The 22,383-nt window shown below is 32.8% G+C and overlaps 1 protein-coding gene across 2 annotated transcripts in view; it reads left to right on the forward strand.

Moving 5' to 3' along the window:
• The first annotated feature begins 1,947 nt into the window (after positions 1 to 1,947).
• LOC126889909 (retinol dehydrogenase 11-like) overlaps positions 1,948 to 22,383 on the forward strand; it is a 40,520-nt gene continuing 20,084 nt past the window's right edge. The window contains exons 1-4 of one of the 2 annotated variants that reach the window (XM_050658627.1): positions 1,948 to 2,062; positions 10,858 to 11,060; positions 17,485 to 17,847; positions 20,319 to 20,447. In XM_050658627.1, the coding sequence (XP_050514584.1) occupies positions 10,940 to 11,060; positions 17,485 to 17,847; positions 20,319 to 20,447 (613 nt within the window). In that variant the 5' untranslated portion in view covers positions 1,948 to 2,062; positions 10,858 to 10,939. Of the gene's footprint in view, positions 2,063 to 6,971; positions 7,335 to 10,857; positions 11,061 to 17,484; positions 17,848 to 20,318; positions 20,448 to 22,383 lie in introns of those variants that run through there. The other variant, XM_050658626.1, reaches the window with a different exon arrangement.

Consider the following 22,383-nt stretch of genomic DNA (forward strand, 5'->3'; position numbering starts at 1 on the left):
ACGTTAGCCGCCATCTTGATTTTAAAGAAGAACCTGTTTTGCTCAAAATCTCCGCCATTTTAAGTTTTCGACAAAAATGGTAGAAACTGAAATTGTTCCAAATAAATCGTATTTACAATTATTACAATTTCTTTTTAACAATTTTTGTCGTGAGGTCGATATTTTCGTGTTAATTTATCTTACAGTAGACGCCTATATTTTTGACTATGATATAGCATGTAACGTTTTTGGTAATGTAATATAATTCAAATCCTTCTCACCACTTAAAGTCCTATGTTTTGGATATCTGTGGGCAAATTTTTAGCCAAATCGATTACGATGTATTTTGGGAATGGAGAAAAATGTAAAAAACGGTATGTTAACGTTTTTTACACTATAAAATTTGGTCTAAAACTTGTTTTGAATAAAAGTAACTTGTTATAATGCCATATAATGACATTTTTGAGTCCCCTCTATTAAAGTATTATGTTTTACTTTACGATAGAAAATGCAAATTTGTTTAAATAAACACCAAATCAATGTAAAATCGTATAAAATAACATTTTAAGAAAAAAATAAAAAGGAGATTTTTGACCTTAAATATCTTATTTTTACGTCCCGCAGAAGCTATATACCAATTTTCAGACAAATCGGAGATCCAAAATTTTTTTGCTCCAAAATTGAGTGATTTGAAATGGAATCACCCTAACACATTTTTAACGGATTTGGAAGCAAGTATTTGATAAATAATATGTTTAAAGCTTTAAAATGGCTATTATTAATACCTACTGATTTTCTAATTTGTGTCCCCGAAAACAGTAAAAAAACCTAAGAATTTTTAATTTTGAATAAAATGTTAATTACCTACCTACTGATGAAAAAATGAATATACAGCATTGATACTGCTTGGAAAGTTTGGTCTTATAGTGATAAAAATGTGGTTAAAATTTCAACGATTCATCAATTGATTAAAAAATTATTTAATTTGTTTACCACCAACAACATTTTTTTGTAATAATATAAATCAGAAACAAATGAACTTACAGTGATTCTATAATTTGTAATACAGGATGATAACCAAAACTAACAATATCCAATATAAAACACGGGTAATTTTCAAAACTCACATTTTCCTCCCTGCAGTCCAATCAGAGGTATGCCTTTCGGTCACATGACCTATGTGATGTGTATAAAAATTTGTGTGGTTGGATATTATAGGTATACAAGCTATGCAGTAGTAAGTTGCTTTTGATATTTTAGTTAGTAATTTTATTTATAATTAATTAGTAGGTACCTTAATGTAACGTTATATTTTTAAATAAGTCTTTTATAACATGGAATTAAATGTAACTCCAGTTAATACTTCCAACAAAGAGAAATCAAGGAAACAAAAATACGAAAAACGTTAATAAACAAAACTCATATTCTCCAACATTTAATGTGTAATTTCTGCCTTATAAGGCTATAATAACAAATGAAAAATAATTAATTTTTTAAAGTTTTTTTAGTTCCTGTAAAATTTGAAAAAGTGGAGAATGTGAGTTTTGTAGTTAGACCTCTCATTTTTCACTATACGACCCAACTTTCCACGCAATATCAAGGTTGTAGGTTGATTTCTTACATTAGTTATTAACACTTATTAAAAATTAAGTATTCTTAGGTTTTTTACAGTTTCCTAACAACAAATTAGTAAATTAACATGCTTAAGCATGTTACATAAAATAGTGCATTTTTGGCCTTACGTGTTAATAATTTAAGAAGTCCATCGAACCCACTGCAGGAAACAGAGGTTTTGGTTATTATTGAGGTCCAAGAAACTTATAAAACTTGTCAGATGCCTGGCGGCTGGCGGGGTCAAAGCCCCTTTCAGGGTTCTTTTTTACCTTATTTCACTGGACTAAAAATACTTTCTCTTTATGCGGTTGAAAATACTATCAAGGTTGATGAGTGTAGTACTCTATATTATACACGACATACCCATATCATATGAGCTACTGAATTATTTTTATTATTATAACACAAGTGCGAAATATTATATACAGATTAGTTGAGAGTTGAGTTAGTGAATAAACTTACGAAACAGGTAAATGTTTTGTTTCTATTTATATAACTTTTAATCTATTTTGGTGAATGTGGGGTTTGATGCAAATGTATATATTTCCTATTTTTTAAATTATTGCTGTGTACTTACTACAGTGAATGAACGTAAAAATCAACTACTACTCCCGATTTCGGCGAACCTCCATTGATTTTCATGAAAGTTGGTAAGTGGGTGGAGGAAACCTCAAGAAAAAAGAGTGACATGGTGCAACTTGGTTTTTACCCTGAGGGTGGATGCCACTCCTGCTTGGGAGTGAAAATTATTGTATTAAAATCCCCATAAATTGATAGAGAGACCAATTATTCTGAGCAATATTTTTTATACAGTGCGCTGGAATAAGTGTCCCCCCTTATTAACTTATTTATTTTTAGCACATAAGCAAAACCCTCGGACAGGTCGATTTTTAAATCATAGTATATTATAGCATCAATGTTTCGAACTTTACGCGATACCTCTTCAGGTGACAGGCACAACTCGTGATTTTTTTTAAATGGGAAAGTACATCATCTGCTTCCTCATTTAATAACTTTTGAAATACTGATTACAAAAATGTATAATACTTTATCCTTTTTAAGAGCGTAGGCGCAAAATTTCGTTCGAATTATTTTTAAACGCATTTATTTTTTTCGAATCCTGAGAAAACTAATAAGTATTTTCGAAAAATTTAAACGCAGAATGAAAAATTACAGTGTTATCGAGGGTCGAAAGTCCCTGAGAACTTCTATAATGATTAGTTTAATAAATCACAGTGGTGAAAAAAAGAAAATTTAGTCTGATTTTTAAATTCAAATATATCATTTAAATAAACTTTTTGTTTATTCTAAGGGACTTTCAGCTCTTGATAATAATGTAGGTAGTCTTTCATTCTGCGTTTAAATTTTTCAAAAATATTTATTAGTTTTCTCAGGATTCGAAAAAAAAATAAATGCGTTTAAAAATAATTCGAAAAATTATAGTATTACATATACATTTTTGTAGGTAATCAGTATTTCAAAAGCTTTTAAATGAGGTGTCACATGATGCACCTACCTACTTTCCCATTTAAACAAATCAAAGTTGTGCCTGTCACCCGAAATCACGTAAAGTTCGAAACATGGATGCTATATATAATATACTATGATTATTTTAAAAATTGACCTGTCCCAGCGTTTTGCTCATGTGCTAAAAATAAATAAGTTAATTAAGGGGGGGGGGGGTACCACTTATTCCAGCGCACTGTATAAAGTCATTAAAATAAATCAATACTTTTGGAATTATTAAAAATAAATAAAAAAATTTAATTTTTCATGAAAAGAACATACATGTTTTAAAGCGGTTTTGCTAAATAACTCAAAAACAAAAAGTTTTTACAAACAATTTATTAAAATTGGAGTTAATAAAAAATTTAATAAATTTCTTACTTGAAAAACCTTTTATTATGCTTACTTAAAACGTCAAAGTACTCAGAACAGAAATACCTATCCAATGAGTTCCAAAAGGAGTTGATAGCATCAAAATTTATGATCCAAAAATTTTTAAAAATGTATGCCCCAAAATTTTTTTCAAAAATATGTTATTGGTTAATTTAGAATAATTATGTCAGGTTCATCGAAAACCAATTTGAAAGATAATTTCCAGAACTATAACACTGTATTAAATTTAATTTTAAACCCCTTATTCTTTAACGGATAAATGGTTACATGGTTCTCGCAGTAAAATTTAGGCTTTAAACGTTTCAGTCTTGGTTATTTTTTATCTCACAAACATAATAAAAAAAAAGGAAAATATTTGTTAACAAAAAACTTAAATTTTGGTCTGTATAATTTTTTCTGTATATCGAGTATTTTTGTAGGTATTATCAAAAGAAAATGAATTAACGAAAATTTGAAAGAAATTCATGCACCAAGTGCATGAGTTCAAGGTCAAACCTTTTTATATCAGCTTCCTATAAATATTTTTGGCCTATTCTATTTTAACACATTGTTTTTTAATCATTCATGAAGTGCTTATTAGATAAGGCCAAAATCTCATATCCGTTAGAATAAATATTTCCATAAGATTACACAAAAATATAATCATATTCGTGAGATACCCCAAAATAAAGGTCAAAAGTCACTCATGCAGAAAGTGCTTTAAATTTTATTTAAACAATTTTTTTAAGATTGTAAAAATCAACTTTTTTTGCCTAGAGCATTGGTTTCCAATCTTTTTGAGTCATGTACCACAAAATACTTTTTTTATTATTTTGGTATCACCTAACTGAAATACCTATCTAAATCTTTATTGATTTGTATGTTTTTGCATTTTGTGTATCACTGCTAATATTGGGATGTATCACCAGTGGTACATAATCACAGATTGAGAGCCGCTGGTCTAGAACATTTTTATGCCTTTTGGATTCTTATGAACAGAAAAGGTCTCACTTTTTTTTCTAGATTTGATGGTTTTCCAACTGAAAAAAAAAACGAAAAATGCCGATTTTCAAGGCTGTAAAAACCAAGTAAAAAATACGTTTAAAATCATCAAAAGCCTTCATTCAAGTTCAAGCCTTCATCTATCAGCTCCCTCTGAACATTTTGGGCTTATTTTATTTTAAGACATTGTGTTTAATCTAAAATCTATCCTACATCTGTACATTAGACTGTTTTAAAAAAGGATTTCGCATTTGTAAAGGTGATAAAATTTTATTCGTGTGATTCGATAGATTTTTGAAAAATATTAAACACGTATTTTTCAGTTTTTCAATCCGATGTTCATTTCGCGAAATATTTGACCATCCCGCTACTATTGGGGCACTCTATTTATACATACACCGGTATTTATTCGTCAACGCCCTTCCGCGGAGGAAGGGAGGACCTGTGGAGGAATGGCACTGAGCAGTAAGCCCTTATCCGATGTTTTTTCGCGAAATATTCGACCGGCTACTTTTAGTACACCCTATATATTCTGCTTGGGATTCTGTGGGAGACCTATGGATGAATTGCACTGAGCCGCCAGCCCTTATTGCTTACCGTATTGCTCCCCCATAGGCCGATCAGACACCAGCGTATTCCAGGCTAAGCTTCAGATTCATATATCGCTCAGGTCGGGTTTACTAACTCTAAACAGTCGGTAGGGTATGGTACATTGGGACAAGGCCCACTTGTGAGCCCTTTAGACACTTAGACCTCCTACGGCGGGTCCATTGTATCACCCCTATCTTAACGGACCAGGTCCATAAGTACCTGGTATTCGGCGATTCTGGGACCCAGGCTGCACCGGGCTCCCACGTCTGTTAGAAGCAGCAGGGTCTGCAAATCTGCCGATGCCACTCTGAACGTCTAATCCCCCAGAAACCTTATGACCCCACAGAAAGCCACAAGTCTCTTAAGACGCAACTCCCCCACCTGGCTCGGCTACCTAGATGCTGATCCCAGGATCTGCCACCTCTGATAGGCCAATGCCCGGCATTCCTAGAGGACATGTGCGGAGGTTTCCTCCTCATATTGTGGGTCATCCGATAGTCCAAGCAGATGTTGGTGCCGTCGGAGTCTACAGTGGCCGGTGAGCAAATTGATCACCAGGGAGCATATTTTACGATCTAGAAGAAACAGTTGGGCTGTGAGACTTTTGGATGGCCCCACTATGTGGAGCCTAGCCTGACTCAGATCTCCACAACTGACCCAGGAGTCCTGGAACCTCCGCATAAGAAGCTCCCTGAGACTACCCCGACCAGTACTGAAGGGCACCCCAATCACAGGTTAGGGTCCCACAGGCAGAGAGGATGAGCTCCGTCTTGCCAGGGCGTCAGCCCGTTCGTTACCTTCCACACCTGTGTGTCCCGGTACCCATACCAACCTAACCCTGTTGGTTATAGCAACATCATCCAGAGCTCTCTTGCACTCAAGAACCAGCTTAGAGCTGATCTTGGGCGCTTCCAGAGTCTTTAGCGCTGCCTTGCTGTCAGAGCAGACAGAGATGGTTCTGCCTGAGCAAGCCCTGTCTGTAATCTCTTGAGCACATACAAGGATCACAAAGATCTCGGCTTGAAAGACTGATGCATGAGAGCTGAGAGCCTGGCTAGACTTTCAGATCAGACTCCACCACCATACCCTCCAGCGCCTGCCCGCTCGTCCGTTCTGGATCCATCTGTGGGTCCAGAATTATCCAGAATTATTATATCCAGAACATTAGTGTGAGTTCTCGTTCTATCCACTCATCCCGGTCAGGAAATTGAACCAAGAAGCAGGATGAAAACTCAAATTGAGGGGCCATGCTGTCCTGTACCATAGAAAGCACAGGACAACACTCGATAACCTGTCTCCAAGTGTCACACTGGCCCATCCGCCCATTCATTGCCAACCAGTATCCAGAGCAGTTAAGACGATAGGCTATCATGGCTTCGTGCTCTACGATGAGGTATAGAGGAGGTAAATCCAGCAGAACCTCAAGAGCTGCTGTGTGAGTGGTCCTCATGGCTCCTGAGATGCCAACGCATGCCAACCGCTGTAGGTGAGCCAACTGGACCTTGACTGAAGACAGTCTAGCCCGGGGCCTCTACAAGATGGCCGCATACGTCAGTATAGGTTTTATCATGGATTGGTATATCCCACGTAGAATTTTCGGCTGCAAACCCTAAACAGTGAACTGTGAAACTTTTTTTATTGGTACCAACACGTTTACCAAATGACTGTAAATTCAAATCTTGTGTGAATTTTGGGACATCCTTTATAAGTTAATGACTTTGCAGTAATGTTTTAGTTTTAATTCTAGTTTTGCGATCAGCTAATGATAAGGAAATACTGTAAATAACAGTGAATTATCTTAATTTTAGATCGAGTTGTTATTACTTCCCATTTATTTTAATTGGCCTCATTATTTTGAATACATAAATACAGTAAAAAGAAAATATTTTCAATGTTTAAGATAGTCTAGTCCGCTTCCATGCTATGTACGTTGAGTTATCGGTTTATCAGTTTGTTGTGAACAACCAGTGGTGTAGCTGAAGATTGGCCCCCCGCGACAATTTTTGTGGGTCCTCGTATTGTAAACATAACGACAACTATAACGACAATATTGTATGTTCCGAAAGAATTTTTTGTACCTTTTTGAAAGTATCCTCAGTTGTTAAGAATACATAATGTACAAGTTCAGTCGTCTGACTGTCATACGTAATGTACAATACACAGGTTCAGTCGTCTGACAACTTTTGAATTGAGTAGTGCTACGCTTTTAAATTTCTCAAACGAAAAGTGATTTCTTGAGTGTGCATTACAACAAACTGTGTTTTTTAAAGGTAGGTAAATATTTTTAAGTACAGTAAAACCTCGATATAACGGACTAATTCGGGGGACGGTATGTCCGTTAAAGCCGAAAGTCCGTTATATAAAAATAGGATTAAAATCAATCAAATTTTTTTTTGAAAATATATGCCGTAGTACTTTAGATACAGTGTACAAAACTCTAAGTTAAGAGAGGAATTAAGTTTTGTTTGGTACTTTTTTACTTCTCGACTTCATCTCAAAACTTTTTACAATATACTCGTTTAGTTGCCAAAATTATTCACTGATCCATGCGTTGAATAAGCTATGTATTTTTTGGAAAAAACGATTCATTTAAAGTTACCATCTTCTCAATGACGAATATTTTCAGGAGGATAAGCAGGAGTGTTGTCTAAAATCAATAAACAATTCACCTCTTTCGGCGCTATTTCCAGTTTCTTCTCTTGAAATTTTTTCACTTCAGTTACAATTTCTTAAAAAAAAACCATTTTTGAAAATATCTGTGGTGAACCATGCCTTATTAGAGCGATAATATGAAACGGGCAGATGATGCATTATATCTTTGACAGCCCTACATAGATTTACGAGATTTGCCAATAATTCTAAAGGCTGTATGACACTATGCATTTTCTTGTATCATTTCTAATATCGTTTCTGATATCGTTTCTTGTATACATTTTCTTGTATCATTTCTTGTACGTACATTTGTGCCCTGTATGACACTATGCAAGTTCTTGTATCGAAAATTGTATGAAATTCGGCACGTGATTGGTCGAAATTTTGTTTGTCACCCTGTGTCACGTTATGGTAGTACTGCATCTACAGCTACAGCTGATTTTATAAAATTTATAAACTTTTAATTAACATTTTAATGTTAACCAGAATTTTACGTTGACTGTTTGAGGTTGATTATTTGTGTTTTTATTTTGTTTTGATATTTGTGCTAAAATATTTGCATTAGAATTATCTTCAGTTTGATCCAAATTAGGAACTATTGTATTTTCGTTTATTAAAAATTATCCACCACGAAACCTAAATTTATAGTTTGAACTTTACTAGGAGCTAAATATATTGGTTATTAGTAGAACAGTAGTCCATTAAATAAAAGATTTATAAAATAATACCTACAAAAACACAAATAAATTTATCAATACATGATCCCATTTTCATTTCAGCCGCCATTATGAGTAAGTAATTATGACATTTTAGATGTTTTACCAGCAGGTTTTACGTTTTTGCTCTTTGCGCGGAAATTGGCGCAGTTCTTGTACAAGAATCTGTGTCTGACTCCAATTCTTGTATCGTTTCTGATATCGTTTCTTGTATCTGTGTATGACACTATGCATTTTTTTGACATATCAGAAACGATATTAGAAATGATACAAGAAATAAATGTGTCATACAGCCTTAACAGTCAATCCGTGCGATCCATCGGCTTGACTACAAACTAGTGCCGCGATCCTTTCCTTGCTAATTTTTCTTCCAGAATTCGATTTTTCATATTTTTTGCACTCAAATTTTTTTTTCGTTTGATCGGATTTTTTGTCCGTTATATCCGAAGTCCGTTAAATAGAGGTCCGTTCTATCGAGGTTTTACTGTATTGCAATATTTGTCTCTCCAGTGCAGCTATTTGAATGTGATTCTTTAGTGAGCATTTGAACCTAATTATTTTCATTAATTCCTTATGAGATCTCCGTTATAACCTATTATTTTTGAACATGCATTTCGGCTAATACCGGACACATGATTTTGGTTAATGGCGGACAAGCGGGTAATTGCGAACTGACCCCTTTTCTTACCTGCAGCGACTCTGAATGATAGCAGACCAAGTGAAAAGATCAAAAATAATTTAAATATTACACGTGTTCAAAAGGAGAATGAAACAACTTCTGAAAAATCATCAACTGAAGTCAAATGCCGTTCAACAACTGAGAAATCTCCCATTCCTTCGACTTCAACTAACAGTGAGAACAAAGCGTCACGTAAAGTAAATAAAACAGAAAACGATGCTGTAGGAACCAGTTTTGCAGAAATATTAGCATTGACTTGTACATCGGAAACAAAATAGAAGACTCGAAACAGCAAAAAACAACACTCTAAAATTTTTACTTCAACACCATTTAAAGCAGAACTAGAAGAAAAATGTCTAAAAAAGTTGACTCTTCAAAACGAATTATTGTGAAAAGAAGAACTGTGGAAGAAAAGCAATCCGAGAAGCAAGAAAAATCTAAGAGAAACAAAGGTAAAGTGAACTATGCGAACGAAACTGATCAGGAAAAAATTTTTTGGGACAGTGAAGAAGACAAAGATATTAATGAAGATATTTGCTTAGTTTGAAGAGAATTTGGAAAAAACAACGAGGTATGGATGAGATGTACATTATGTGCACTTTGGGCTCATAAAGCATGTACTGATGCACAAAAAAATATTTGTGTGTGACTTTTGCAAATAAAATTGGGATACGGCTAATAGCGGCACTCTGACGCCATTACCCGACAAGCTTGTCTAAAACCGGACACAACTGTATTTTTTTTAATGTTTATTACATTAGTTTTATCGTTGTTCATGCTGTTTTTTAGATAAAGTATCAATAAGTAGTATTTATCATTTAATTTGCACATGTTTTAAATACTACGAAGTAATAATTGATATTTTTATAAGTAAAATATCTTAAGCGTCCGCTATTACCCGCCTTTACCCTACCCAACAGTTGGGTGCTGTATTCTTTGGTACCAGTGAGTACCTCATAATAGATGAAAGTGAATCCCAAAAAGGTAATTTTTCGTCAGTGGTTCTTTTACTAGCTAAACATGATCCTGTTTTAGCTAAATTAATCGATAAAAACACTAACTTATTAAATAACTTATTAAATAACAAATTACTGGAGCCCCCAAATTCAAAACGAAGTTATAAATTTGCTGGCTCAAGAAACTGAAACCAAATTGGTTAATTTAATTAAAAAAAGTTGTTTTTATTCAATAATTCTTGTACCACTCAAGATATTTCAAAACACGATCAGCTTAGTTTTATTTTCCGGAATGTAACTGGCGATGAAAATAATTTACCTTCCAAAGCAGAAGTTGTTGAAAGTTTTTTTGGGATTTATTCGCATATTAGACCAAAGTGCAGAATGTCTTTTAAATGAAATTTTAAAATTTATATAACCAAACCAAGTTTCCGTACACAACTTCAGAGGAAAGGGATATGATGAGGCAAGCGTTATGAGTGATGTATAACTGACATTGAAAAAACAGCTTCCTATGTTAATTGTGCATCCCATAATCTGAACCTAGTGTTAAATGATGCCGTTCTTGGTGAACAGGAGTTGGTCTTTTTTACGATATAATTAAGAGATTATATGTTTTTTAAATTCAAGTATTAAAAGATTCAATATTATTATATCGCCCCCTGCCTTTCGGGATATGCGGGCCTGTCAGCTACGCCAGTGTGAGCAACCTGTTGTTAGTTACTATCAATTATTTAATCTAATCTAATCTAATTACAGCAAGTTCAATTGTTTTTAAATCCATTTGTAGATTGTCAACGAGGCGAGAGAGTTATTGACGAATATCAGCACAGCAGCCGTATGAATGCAGTTTTAGTCTACTCTGAACCAAAATGGGAATAATATTCAGTGCGAAATGTACATCTACCAATAGGCTCGATGGAAAAACAGCTATTATAACAGGAGCTAATACTGGAATAGGTAAAGAAACTGCCAAGGATTTTTACGAGAGAGGTAAGTAAAATAAATAATACGGTATGCAGCAAAATAAAGAGTACTGAAATTCGTATTCCTCAAATTTGTATGTGTCAGGCGCCGAAACGTACTGAGTGGTTTCCGAACGTTGTTATAACTTATGAGAATGTCGTGTTAATGTATTAATGTTAGATGCTTCAGGATAGTTCTCAGTTTTACAGAAATTTTTTTTAACTTGGAATACTATTTTCGGTAATACGGAAAATATCGCGAAAACGCTCCAAGCTTATAATCAACAATGGTTTCAGCAGGACAGAGCAACCTGTCACACTGCCATGGAGTCTCTTCGAATACTGCGCGCATCATTTTGGGGGTTGCCACTCACCAGAACGAACGCCACCAGATGCTACATATGGGGAATGCTGAAGGAGTCAGATAGATCAACCGGCGGCCATTTAGGACTTACGGAATAGAATTAAAAAGATTTTTTCGTGCCTGAGGCAGTGACGGATGTAGAAATTTGCCTTGGAAGGGGAAATCTGCCTTAGGGGAACTTCCAATGAAAAACCAACCAAAAGACATAAAACAGATATAAACTCAGATTATATAAAAGACATAAATTATAGTTTATAGGGTTTTTAGGCATTAAGCTCCCTTAATTTTCCTAACTAGCGTGTTTATTGAGTTGAAGTTATCGGTCTGTGGTTTCGGTTTCATTTCAGGTAATATATTTTTATGTTTGAACAGTTTAATTTCTTTAATATTGGACCTTGTTAGGGGGTAAATTTCCTCATTTTCCCTCCCCGTAGATCCGCCACTGACCAGAGGACATCTTTAGCATCTGTTTTATCGGGAACGTGAGTCGTCGTGAATATTGTTTGCAAAGCTATATCATGTATCTTCTTCTTCTTATAATTGGCCTCTTGGCCTGTTCCTTACCGATTTTTAGCTTGTATTCGTAGCTGTGATGTTGACTGCCAGCTATCTCGCCACCTTTTAAAGGACCTTCCTATTGATCTTTTGCCTGTTGGCTTCGAATCCCTGGATATACGGGCTATTCTCTCGCTGTCCATTCTCGTCACATGCTGATTCCACTCTCGTCGTCTCTGTATACTAGATATAAAAATGAAATTTAATAAAAAAATTTCCTCTTGGTAAAAGGTATATTAGTTTAAAAAGCCCTAAAGGGCTGCAAACATATAAACAAAACGTTTTCGCTCTGTAACAAAAGCAGCATCAGTGTTACAAGAACATGGTAAGCCAACCAAAAAATACAAAGGTCAAAGCCTTTCAAAAAACAGACAAAAGTCTTATATAGATGAACACATCGAAAAATCCAAAGGATGGATAAAATTCCTAAGGATACGGCCCTAGGGCAACATATGACTCCCACACGTGGTAAGTGGGTCAAAGATATAAAAATAATCATAAACATTTAAATATTTATTTCAGTACTGTTTATTTTGCCGCATACTGTATTTATTTGGTAGACATTCGTGGCCCAATATGGTTGTTTAAAGTTTCCATATAGGGTTTCATCATGTTCCCGGAAGTTATCCACTAACATCGGCGTTAAGTCATTTCAATTTTACTACTTTATAATGTAGATTGAATTATAATTATAACCATTGTTTGGTTCTGGGGCTACTTAGCAAGTATACGAGTTCACTGATGATGGACTGACAGGTCTGAAAACGTTCGTCCTGAACATGTTTTATGCAATCCATTGGAATTTTTTAACATTTTATTAAATTATACCTACTACTTAGAAGTTGTTTCTCTTCTATGTTAGAGTATATGTATTTAATTACATGGTATACGGCCAACCCAGTAAACTGTCCCTTTTTAGTTTAAACAATATTTGTTTTAATTATAACAAGATAGTGGCACTCTTCGAAAGGATTAAATTTTATGCAACATATTTATACAAGAGAGATCATCTTCTTGTTATTCTTCCTCTTTATAAGCAATTATGTTTGTTCATTGGCGGATTGATACCTCTATGGAAGGTTGTCACCCTATCTTTTGCGTGGTAGGTCGATTCTTCTACCGATTGGTGATTTTGACCACACGTGTCTGCCCCATTCTGCTTATAGGCTATTGATTATATTCAAAATAAGATCGCTAAAAGGAACTACAACGTTAACGGGGTTTTATTATTTCATATGGTCAATGGACATCTATATATGAAAAAACCGCTGAGTGCTACCATTTAAAGGGGTGCGTTTTTGAGAAATGGGCGAATTAGTCCCTGGGCACAGGTTACATTAGGGTGAGTTCTATGTACTTTTGGTACAAACATATCTACATAAAAATTGTTCCTGGTTAAATTTCCTATCTAAATATCACTTTTTAAAGTCAATGATACTTCTTTTTACAAAAATATATTCATAAGAAAAAGCACCAAGAATCCCAAAACAAAGAAATTTTGTTATTTGTACCATAACTTTTGTCCACGAGGATCTAGGTATAGACATTGCTTTACAGAAAAAAACCTACATATTTCTTCTTTAAAATGTTGTTAAGGAGAGGTAATTAGGATTTACAGTTTTCGAAATATGATTTTTCAAAGTTCGCCACTCACAGCAATCTTGGGCAATTTTCCTTGTTATTTCGCAAATATTGTTCTGTAACTTTTTTCTACGTAAATTTAGGTGTATGCAATGGTACACGTAATAGAAATAGAAATCAATTAACTTTAAAATAATCTACTGTATAATGTACGACTTTTTTTAAAGAGATAGACATTATGGTTTTTCAAGGTTTTATACTTTTACCGATTTTTTATAATATTATATAAAAATAAAATAATGTTATTATATAATATGTATATTATATATTATATAATATTATATTATATACATATTATATATTATATATTATATATTATATATTATATATTATATATTATATATTATATATTATATATTATATATTATATATTATATATTATATATTATATAATACCTAATATAAAAAAATATTATTTTTTACATTTTTTACGATTATTTTTTAAATTTCTCATTATAACTTTTTTTTCTTGCACATGAATATGCTATATATTGCTCAATAAACAGGGCCTACTTTCTGTTCTTTAAAATGGTGTATCATCTATATTTAAATAATGGAAACCGAGTGATTCTTTGATATTTTTTTACCTGTATTATTTAAAATTATTTCTTTTACAAAAATTACATAAACATTAGTATTAGAAAACATCACTTTAGTTAAAATTATTTAAGCTTTGACATTTAAAAAATTTTCAAAATCAAAGTCCATCTCTTCGTTAGCATTAGCTTCAATATCTTCCTGTGACACCTCAGTTATCTTAGAGTTCCCAGAATTAGTACCCATGCACATGCACCCTTTGCAGAATATTGAACAACTAATTCCTATCTTCCTACAACCGCAGTTTTTTGTACATCCTTTGGTACTTTTACATGCTATTTTTTCAAGCAAAGCTTGTGGTGCAGGAGCTGTGACAGTAAATATTGGAATTAATCCATATTTTCAAGTTTGCCCGGCCGAGTCAAGTGGATCCAAAGTATTACCTATAAAAAATAAGATTCAATCATAACACACAATCACATAAAAAAGTTATAATGAGAAATTTAAAAAATAATCCTAAAATCAAAAATCGTTGCAAGTACTTATTACATTTTGAAAAAGCATATATTAATCAAAAATAATCCTAGAATTTTTTATAATACACCATTTTAAAGTAAACAGAATAAGCTGTCTTTTTTATTATATAATATATACTTAAATTTAGAAAAAAAAGTTATAATGAGAAATTTAAAAAATAATCGTAAAAAATATAAAAACTCGTGAAAAGTATAAAATCTTGAAAAAGATAACCTCTTAAAAAGAGGTCGTACAACATTATACAGTAGAACATTTTAAAGGTAACTGATTTCTATTCCTCTTACATGTACCATTGCATATGCCTAAAGTTACGTAGAAAAAAGTTACACAACAATATTTGCGAAATAAGAAGGAAAATGGCCCAAAAATGCTGTGACTGGCGAACTTTGAAAAATCATGTTTCGAAAACTGTAAATCCTAATGACCTCTATCAAACATCATTTTAAAAAGAAAATATGTAAGATTTTTTTCTATGAAGCAATGTCTATAACTATATTCCCGTGGACAAAAGTTATGGGACAAAAACAAAATTTCTTTCTTTTGGGTTTCTTTGTGCTTTTTCTTTTGAATATATTTTTGTAAAAAAAAGTATCCTTGACTTTAAAAAGTTATATTTAGATAGGAAATTTAACTAGGAACAATTTTTATGTAGACGTGTTTGTAATAAAAATAACATATAATTCACCCTAATGTAACCTGTGCCCAGGGACTAATTCACCCATTTCTCAAAAACGCACCCCTTTAAATGGTAGCACTCCGCGGTTTTTTCATATATTGAGCTTCATTGACCATATGAAATAATAAAACCCCGTTAACGTTGTAGTTCCTTTCTATAGTACATAATCAATAGCCTATTATGTGGTTATTCCATCCCTTTTTTATACTTAGTGTCCGTTCGTTTATACACTGTACGTTACATTTTATTGTAATGTCTTCATTCCTCTTTAGATATCTCAGCGTATTTGCTGTAATTCTTCTCAGTACTCTCATCTCTGCCGTTTCCAGTAGTCTTTGTGTTGTGGCTATATCGGGTCTATGGTTTTGCCATAGAGTGGTATTAAGGCATCCTGTCAGTCTATTTGCTTTATGTCTTTGATTTCTCACTTCTTTGTCCAGCTCTGCGTAGCTGCACAATGTAATTCCAAGGCATTTTATTTCTTGTTTATTTCTTGTTCCAAGGCATTTTATTACTTGTTCAATACTGATACTCGCCCACAGTTTTGTTGGTTGGAACGAGTAGCTCAGCAGAACTGTTGCTGGTCCCAGGCTAGGATATTTATTTATTTATCGTATGGCAATTACAACACATTTAGAACTGTGGCTTATAATTGTGGCTTAATCATAATATATAATACTTAACTGATTTTTCTTGATGACATTTTTTCTCATATTAGGTAACTATCTACTAAAGACAGATAAAAACATAAGGGTCAAATAATTATTCGATTTGGCCTGAACTAAGTTACAAATAAAGACAATAATTGTTATTTTAATATCATCAATAATGATAGTTATCATTATGTTATAATCGACTAGCCTTTTTTAAGTACTATTAAGTTAATATTGTCTAATTATACATAGGTAATAAAACTCAGGGTTAGATATTAATAATTACTATTAATTGTTGTGTGTTTAGCAATATTGACGATTTTCTTAATCTATTTTATTTTTTAAGTCTTTTAGTTTTTAGATTAGAGTTAATGGATAAGAATTAAATAGAATAGTAGATACTATCCAGTACACCATTTGGAACTATACTCATATCATTTTCATAGTTATACACTATCTAAAAGTATCATCAGTTGTTCTCTTCCATTTTTTATTAATTCAGTGCTAATTTTATCCATTCCTGTTGCTTTTCCTGATTTCCAACCTTCTTACTGTTTAAATAAGTTCCTTTTATATGGTAAGGTTTTCTTATTCGTCTCTTTCATCCCTTATAGGTATCTACTTCCCCAATATTCCTACTATTTTTGATTTTGTAATATTTTCCTTTTTTGATTTTAGTTCTTACTGTTCCTTTATTGTCGTTTAATTTTTTAACATATTCATACAATTTTTTGTTGTTTTTGTTATTTGCCTATATTGCTTATTGCTTTCATTGACGTTTTAACTCATTCTGATTTTTTCTTTTTATATTATTTTGTCGCTTCCTGTTTTTTACTTTCATATTTATTTAGTTTTTCATTTGTTTCGATTTTTATCCATGTCATCCATACTTGTTTTTCCGTATCTTTTTGGCATTGCATTTTCCATCAAACTACTCTTTTGATTCACTCTTTTGGCTTTGTCCTATTATTCCCTCTGTTGCATTTATTACGCTTGTTTTGATGTTGTTCCAGTCAGTATCCATATCTTCAGTTTCGATGTTTTGTAGTTTTTTTTTGCTGTGTATTCTGCGCATTTGTTGTTCACTGCATCTGTTTTTAGCCCTTTCTTATTCCGTTGAGATTGTGTTCTTATTACATATTTTCATTTTTAATTTTGCTTTAATATAGTCTGAATCAGCATTTGCTCCCCTGCATGATCTAACATCTTGTGTTATTTTATGTTGTTTTTATGTCGGGATTTTTTATTGGCAATATGTTTGGTTGCTGTGTTTGATGCGCTCCTATACATCTCAGTTAAAGTTTTGTAGACTTTTCTTTACTCCTGTGAAGAATTTTGCAATTTTTTGAGTTTATAATGGTGTATTTTTATTTATCTGTATTTCACCGAAAACTTGCTTCTAATAGTGAAAGATGTTTCATTTTCTTAACTGATAACTTTCTATCAAGAAACTGAATATTGAGATAAGTATAATATATAATTTTTGCAGGTGCCAAAGTGATACTAGCATGTCGAAATTTGGAAAAAGCCAAAGCAGCAGTAGCTGATATCCAAAAACAATGTACAGTTAAATCAAATCTAGGCGAACTCAAAGTTGTAGAATTAGATTTATGTAGTTTAGAATCTGTTCGTAAGTGTGCAAAGGAGTTATTAGAATCAGAAGAACGAATTAACTTATTAATCAATAATGCGGGGGTGATGATGTGTCCGTATAGCAAAACTAAGGATGGTTTTGAGACGCAATTTGGTACCAACCATTTGGCACATTTTCTTTTTACTTTACTATTATTACCAAAAATATGCAAAAGCATGCCAGCTAGAATAGTTAATGTATCGTCTATAGCACATACAGGTAAGTAACGAATATTATAGTAATAGTAGTAATAGGCTAAATCAGAAAGTGTATTTTTTTGTTTTTCTTAATGGTGCTACATACTCGTTTTTTAAATATTTTATTTAATTATAGAGTAATTTCCACATAATAATATATTTCTCAAATTGAGCTTTGTACGCCATTCTTTACTATATTACAAATATGTGTGCCAAATATCTTGACAAAATATTTAAAATTAAAGCTACAATATTGGAACGTATTTTCCGCGGGCTGACGTTTCCGGTTAATACAATATTTTTAGGCTCATATTCTGATCCTATATTTTCGTTTTACCTAAGTTGTTTTTCTCCTTTATCGAATGATCATTTGTCTTGTTCTCCTTTTGTCTACCACCCCAGCTACAATAAGCTAGAAAGGCCAACCAAAGAGAAAGTTAAAGAACTTATAAACAGCAGCCGGAATGGTAAAGCTCCAGGATCAGACGGTATCAATATGGACCTTATAAAATATGGTGGAGAAGAATTAAGAGAAAAACTATACAATTTAAAAAAGACATGGGACGAAAAAATGCCGTAAGAATAGTACAAAGGACAAATTATCAGGATTACAGGGGCACAGGGGGCTGACACTATTAAACAGAGTATATTGTAAAGTTATGTCGACCTACAGTCCCGGATTAAAGAATCTTGAGGCCCCTAGGCAACCCAAGCTATGAGGCTCCTTAAGGAACCCCCGTTTTCTCCCTCCAAAACCTCGGAAAACGCCTCCACCTCTGAGTGGTATTCCTTACACATATTAGTGGATATTTTGAAAACCGAAACTAAAATTTTTGTTTTATTTTGTTAAACGTGTTGCTTGAACAAATAAAACAAAGAAATAGTCAAGAAAATGTTTATTTATAGATATATTATATTGGGGTACGATAGTACGTAAAAGGACTGTAAAGCAGGAATATATTGTTTTCCCTGCAAGTCTTGAAGCTGGGCTATAAAATGTTTGAACTGCACTAGTTCATTTTCAATTTCCGTTTCAATATCATCAGGAAAGTGTTCATGTAGTTTTGAACCATACTCATTTATTTGATTATCACTCAGTTTTGTAAAAACACACAAAAAGCCAAATACTAGCTTATCCAAAATATGAGCGCCTGAATGTATTAGACGGCCGTCTACGGTGAGTGCGAGAGAGATGCCATTCCGGCAGTCCAATGGGGCATCTTACTTCCACTCACATTTACAGCCGCGTCAATATGATCTTACGGCTTATTGTTAATAATTAAAAATTACAGCTTAGTAATTAATTAATGACACAAATTTCTTCATGACCATATGTAGGGGGAGAGGGACTTTAAACTGACTCTCATAATAATAAATTTTAACCGAGTTATTAAGTCTTTTAAATGTTAAAAAAAATGGCCATTTTCGCGTTTTTCAAATTTTAAATTGCTTATAACTCGAAAACTATCAACTTTAGAGAAAAATTACATGATACCTTTTTTGTCCAGAATGGTCCAAAAAACATAAAAAAATTGTACGGACCAAAAATATTATTTTCAATTTAATTAAAAAAAAATTGTTAAAAAAATTTGGACCACTTTTCGCGTAGGCGACTTCTTGAACCTTATTCTGAGGTGTATTACAAATGTGATTATGCAAAAAAAAATCTCATGGGAATATTTGTTTCAACGAACCCGCCGTTTTCGCCTTGTCTATCAATGCGTTTTAAAATTGTTGACCAAAACTCATTAATTATAAATGTTTCTTTTTTTTGACATTTCTTTCAACAAACTTTGAACTGTTTCAGCTTTCTAGTTAGTGTCTTCAGCAAGAGTATGAAGTCCAGATTTTAAGGCTTTGTAAACTTTAGACAAAGCTATTGTTGCATCAACCCTTGCACTCCATATCTAGTGCTGCTCATTTTTTAAAGAACTAGCTCGTGGCAAATGGGATCTCTCAGTGGAGTTTCATTCTTCTTTCTAGACAAAGAGCTGTCAATTCGACCATGAAGACACTGCCATTCGATGAGTGTTTTCACACATGATCGGTGAGCTTACTTTCTTCAAGTGACTTCATCTTTCCAATCTTAATTTTTCAACATAATATGATTTATAGTTTTTATTTAATTCTAATTATTCCTTTTTCGTTTTTAATCCTGTGAGGCCCTCTCTGGGTCCGAGGCCCCTAGGCAACTACCTACTTTGCCTAATGGTTAATCCGGCACTGGACCTTAATACAACGAAGACTGACCGAAGTTATGACGAATATGATAGGGTATTATCAATTCGGATTTATTAAGGGAAAGTCTACAACAGATTCCATACCTACGATTCAACAAATTATGGAGAAAGTTCATGGATATAAAATAGAAAATTTAACTGCTTTTTATAGATTTTTAGCAATCATCTCATACAATACGCAAGCTGGAATACTTGGAAGCTGGTTTTTTTACTTTTATTCTATCAGCCCTCTCTATTATGTTTCTGTTTTTAGCACCTTTTGGACCTATGGACTTCACGGATTTAAACTTTGAGAAAAGAAAATATAACCCTGTTCATGCTTATCAACAAAGTAAACTAGCAAATATTCTTTTTACCAAGGAATTAGCCAGGAGACTGACAGGTGAGAATTTTTTTCATTTTATCGCAACGCCCGATAAACGCCGAAATAAAAATCGTTGAAATATACCTCTGTCTTATAGACCGGTCTAACCGGTCTAACTAGATAGGAGTGAGGTTACAATGATTACCATTAAGCTGAAAATTGGCAAGATTGTTCAAAATACGATCATAAATGAAATCTAAAAAGTCCTCATAAATCCGACCCGAGCTAAAAAATTTACGCGGGGTCAAAGGTCACCAAATATAGTTTTTAGCTATTTTCAGCGAAACGGTTAGTTTTATCATAAAATTAGCTCTAACAAAAAATTTAGATTAGATAATTATCTATAAAAAATATCTTAATACTTTTTTTCGCAAAAGCCACCGTTTTTGAGATACAACGATTCAAAGAGTTGAAAGAGTTCTATTCGTCGTAATATGTATTAGTATTTACACCACGTATATACATCGGTGAAGCTGTAATACAAGTAAACATAATATTCTATCGGTCAACTTAACTTATATTACACATAATAATATAAGATATTATAAATATTACAGCTTGCGGTCTACCGAGGGATGCAATGTATAAGCTTTATTACAGTGCCAACAAAAAAACCTTTACAAGGTGAGTGTAACGCGAAAATAATAAGAATTATTATTTCAATTTTACGGCCTATTCCCAACAAAAATAGTTAATTGATATGACAAAGTATTAACTTATAATAATTCTTCTTACTTATGCGTCTTATTCAATTTGTAAATGTGGGTTTTGTTGGAATAAACACGTTCTATCGGTATGTCGGCTAATCTAATCACCCTACCTATTCTTTTCTCAGAAGGTTTTGAACATAATAATGAAATCCAACTTTCCAGACAAAATGTTTATTGCTAAGTACTACTAACCATTTCAATATACAATACAGTTTATGCAAATTTAGTTTGTTTACTATTATGCAAATTACACCGTTATCTTCCTAGGTGACGAAATCCTTCAGGTAGATGACACCCTCGAGGTATTAATTAGTCTTGAGTACTACTCAGGAGTGAAAATACGCGTTAAACCTAATTTTACTTGAATATGCTGAAGTTTTTTAAAAAACTAATTCAACTCCACAAGAAGTTATTTCCAACGAAATTAGCTTTCTTCTCTCTATGCATGGAGCGCCTAAAAAACTACGTGCTTAGATAAGTTTCGATATGCATGTTTCTTTAAAAATACTCGAAATAAAAAACAAGTGCAATTATTTTGTCTTCCTCCAACCTCAGCGGCTGCTCATCAACATCCCACATAACAATTTCATGTTCTTAGTATATTCATAGAACATATTTTTCACAAAAAGTATATGCTGAGAATATGCGTTATTACCATTGGGAATGTGCAGAGCAGATGCTGAGTATATACTACATTACAGTACTTAAACGTTCTATGTATATACTTAGAATGTACTACCGCACTTCTTTTCAGTATATACCAAGAATATCCGTTTTAGAACATTCTAAGGAGCTGCTGTAAACCTTCTATTTATATACTTAGAATGTACTACCGCACATCTTTTTAGTATATAGGAAGAATGTACTTTTTAGTATATGGGAAGAATATTCCAAGGAAGTGCTATATATTGCTCAGAAGTATGTTTTCAGAATCACCGAATCTCATCCTAGGTTCTACTTTCTACTAAATTTACATACTAAATATGAGAATGTAGTTTGTACATTCTACAATATTACTTAAAAAGTAAATATGAAATATATAAATTTTTGTTAGTTATATAAATATTATATAGGTAAGTAGGTATATATATTTAGGTATATATTATATTTAGTTTATTTGCATATAAAAATAAAAATGCTGAATATACCTATAGTACCCAAATATATATTATGTAAAATATGTATGTAAATAACTAAAATTTATATGTTGTTTATATGTACCTATATACATACTTACCAGTGGC

Source organism: Diabrotica virgifera, chromosome 8 (assembly GCF_917563875.1).
Source record: "Diabrotica virgifera virgifera chromosome 8, PGI_DIABVI_V3a".
NCBI classification, from domain to species: domain Eukaryota; kingdom Metazoa; phylum Arthropoda; class Insecta; order Coleoptera; family Chrysomelidae; genus Diabrotica; species Diabrotica virgifera.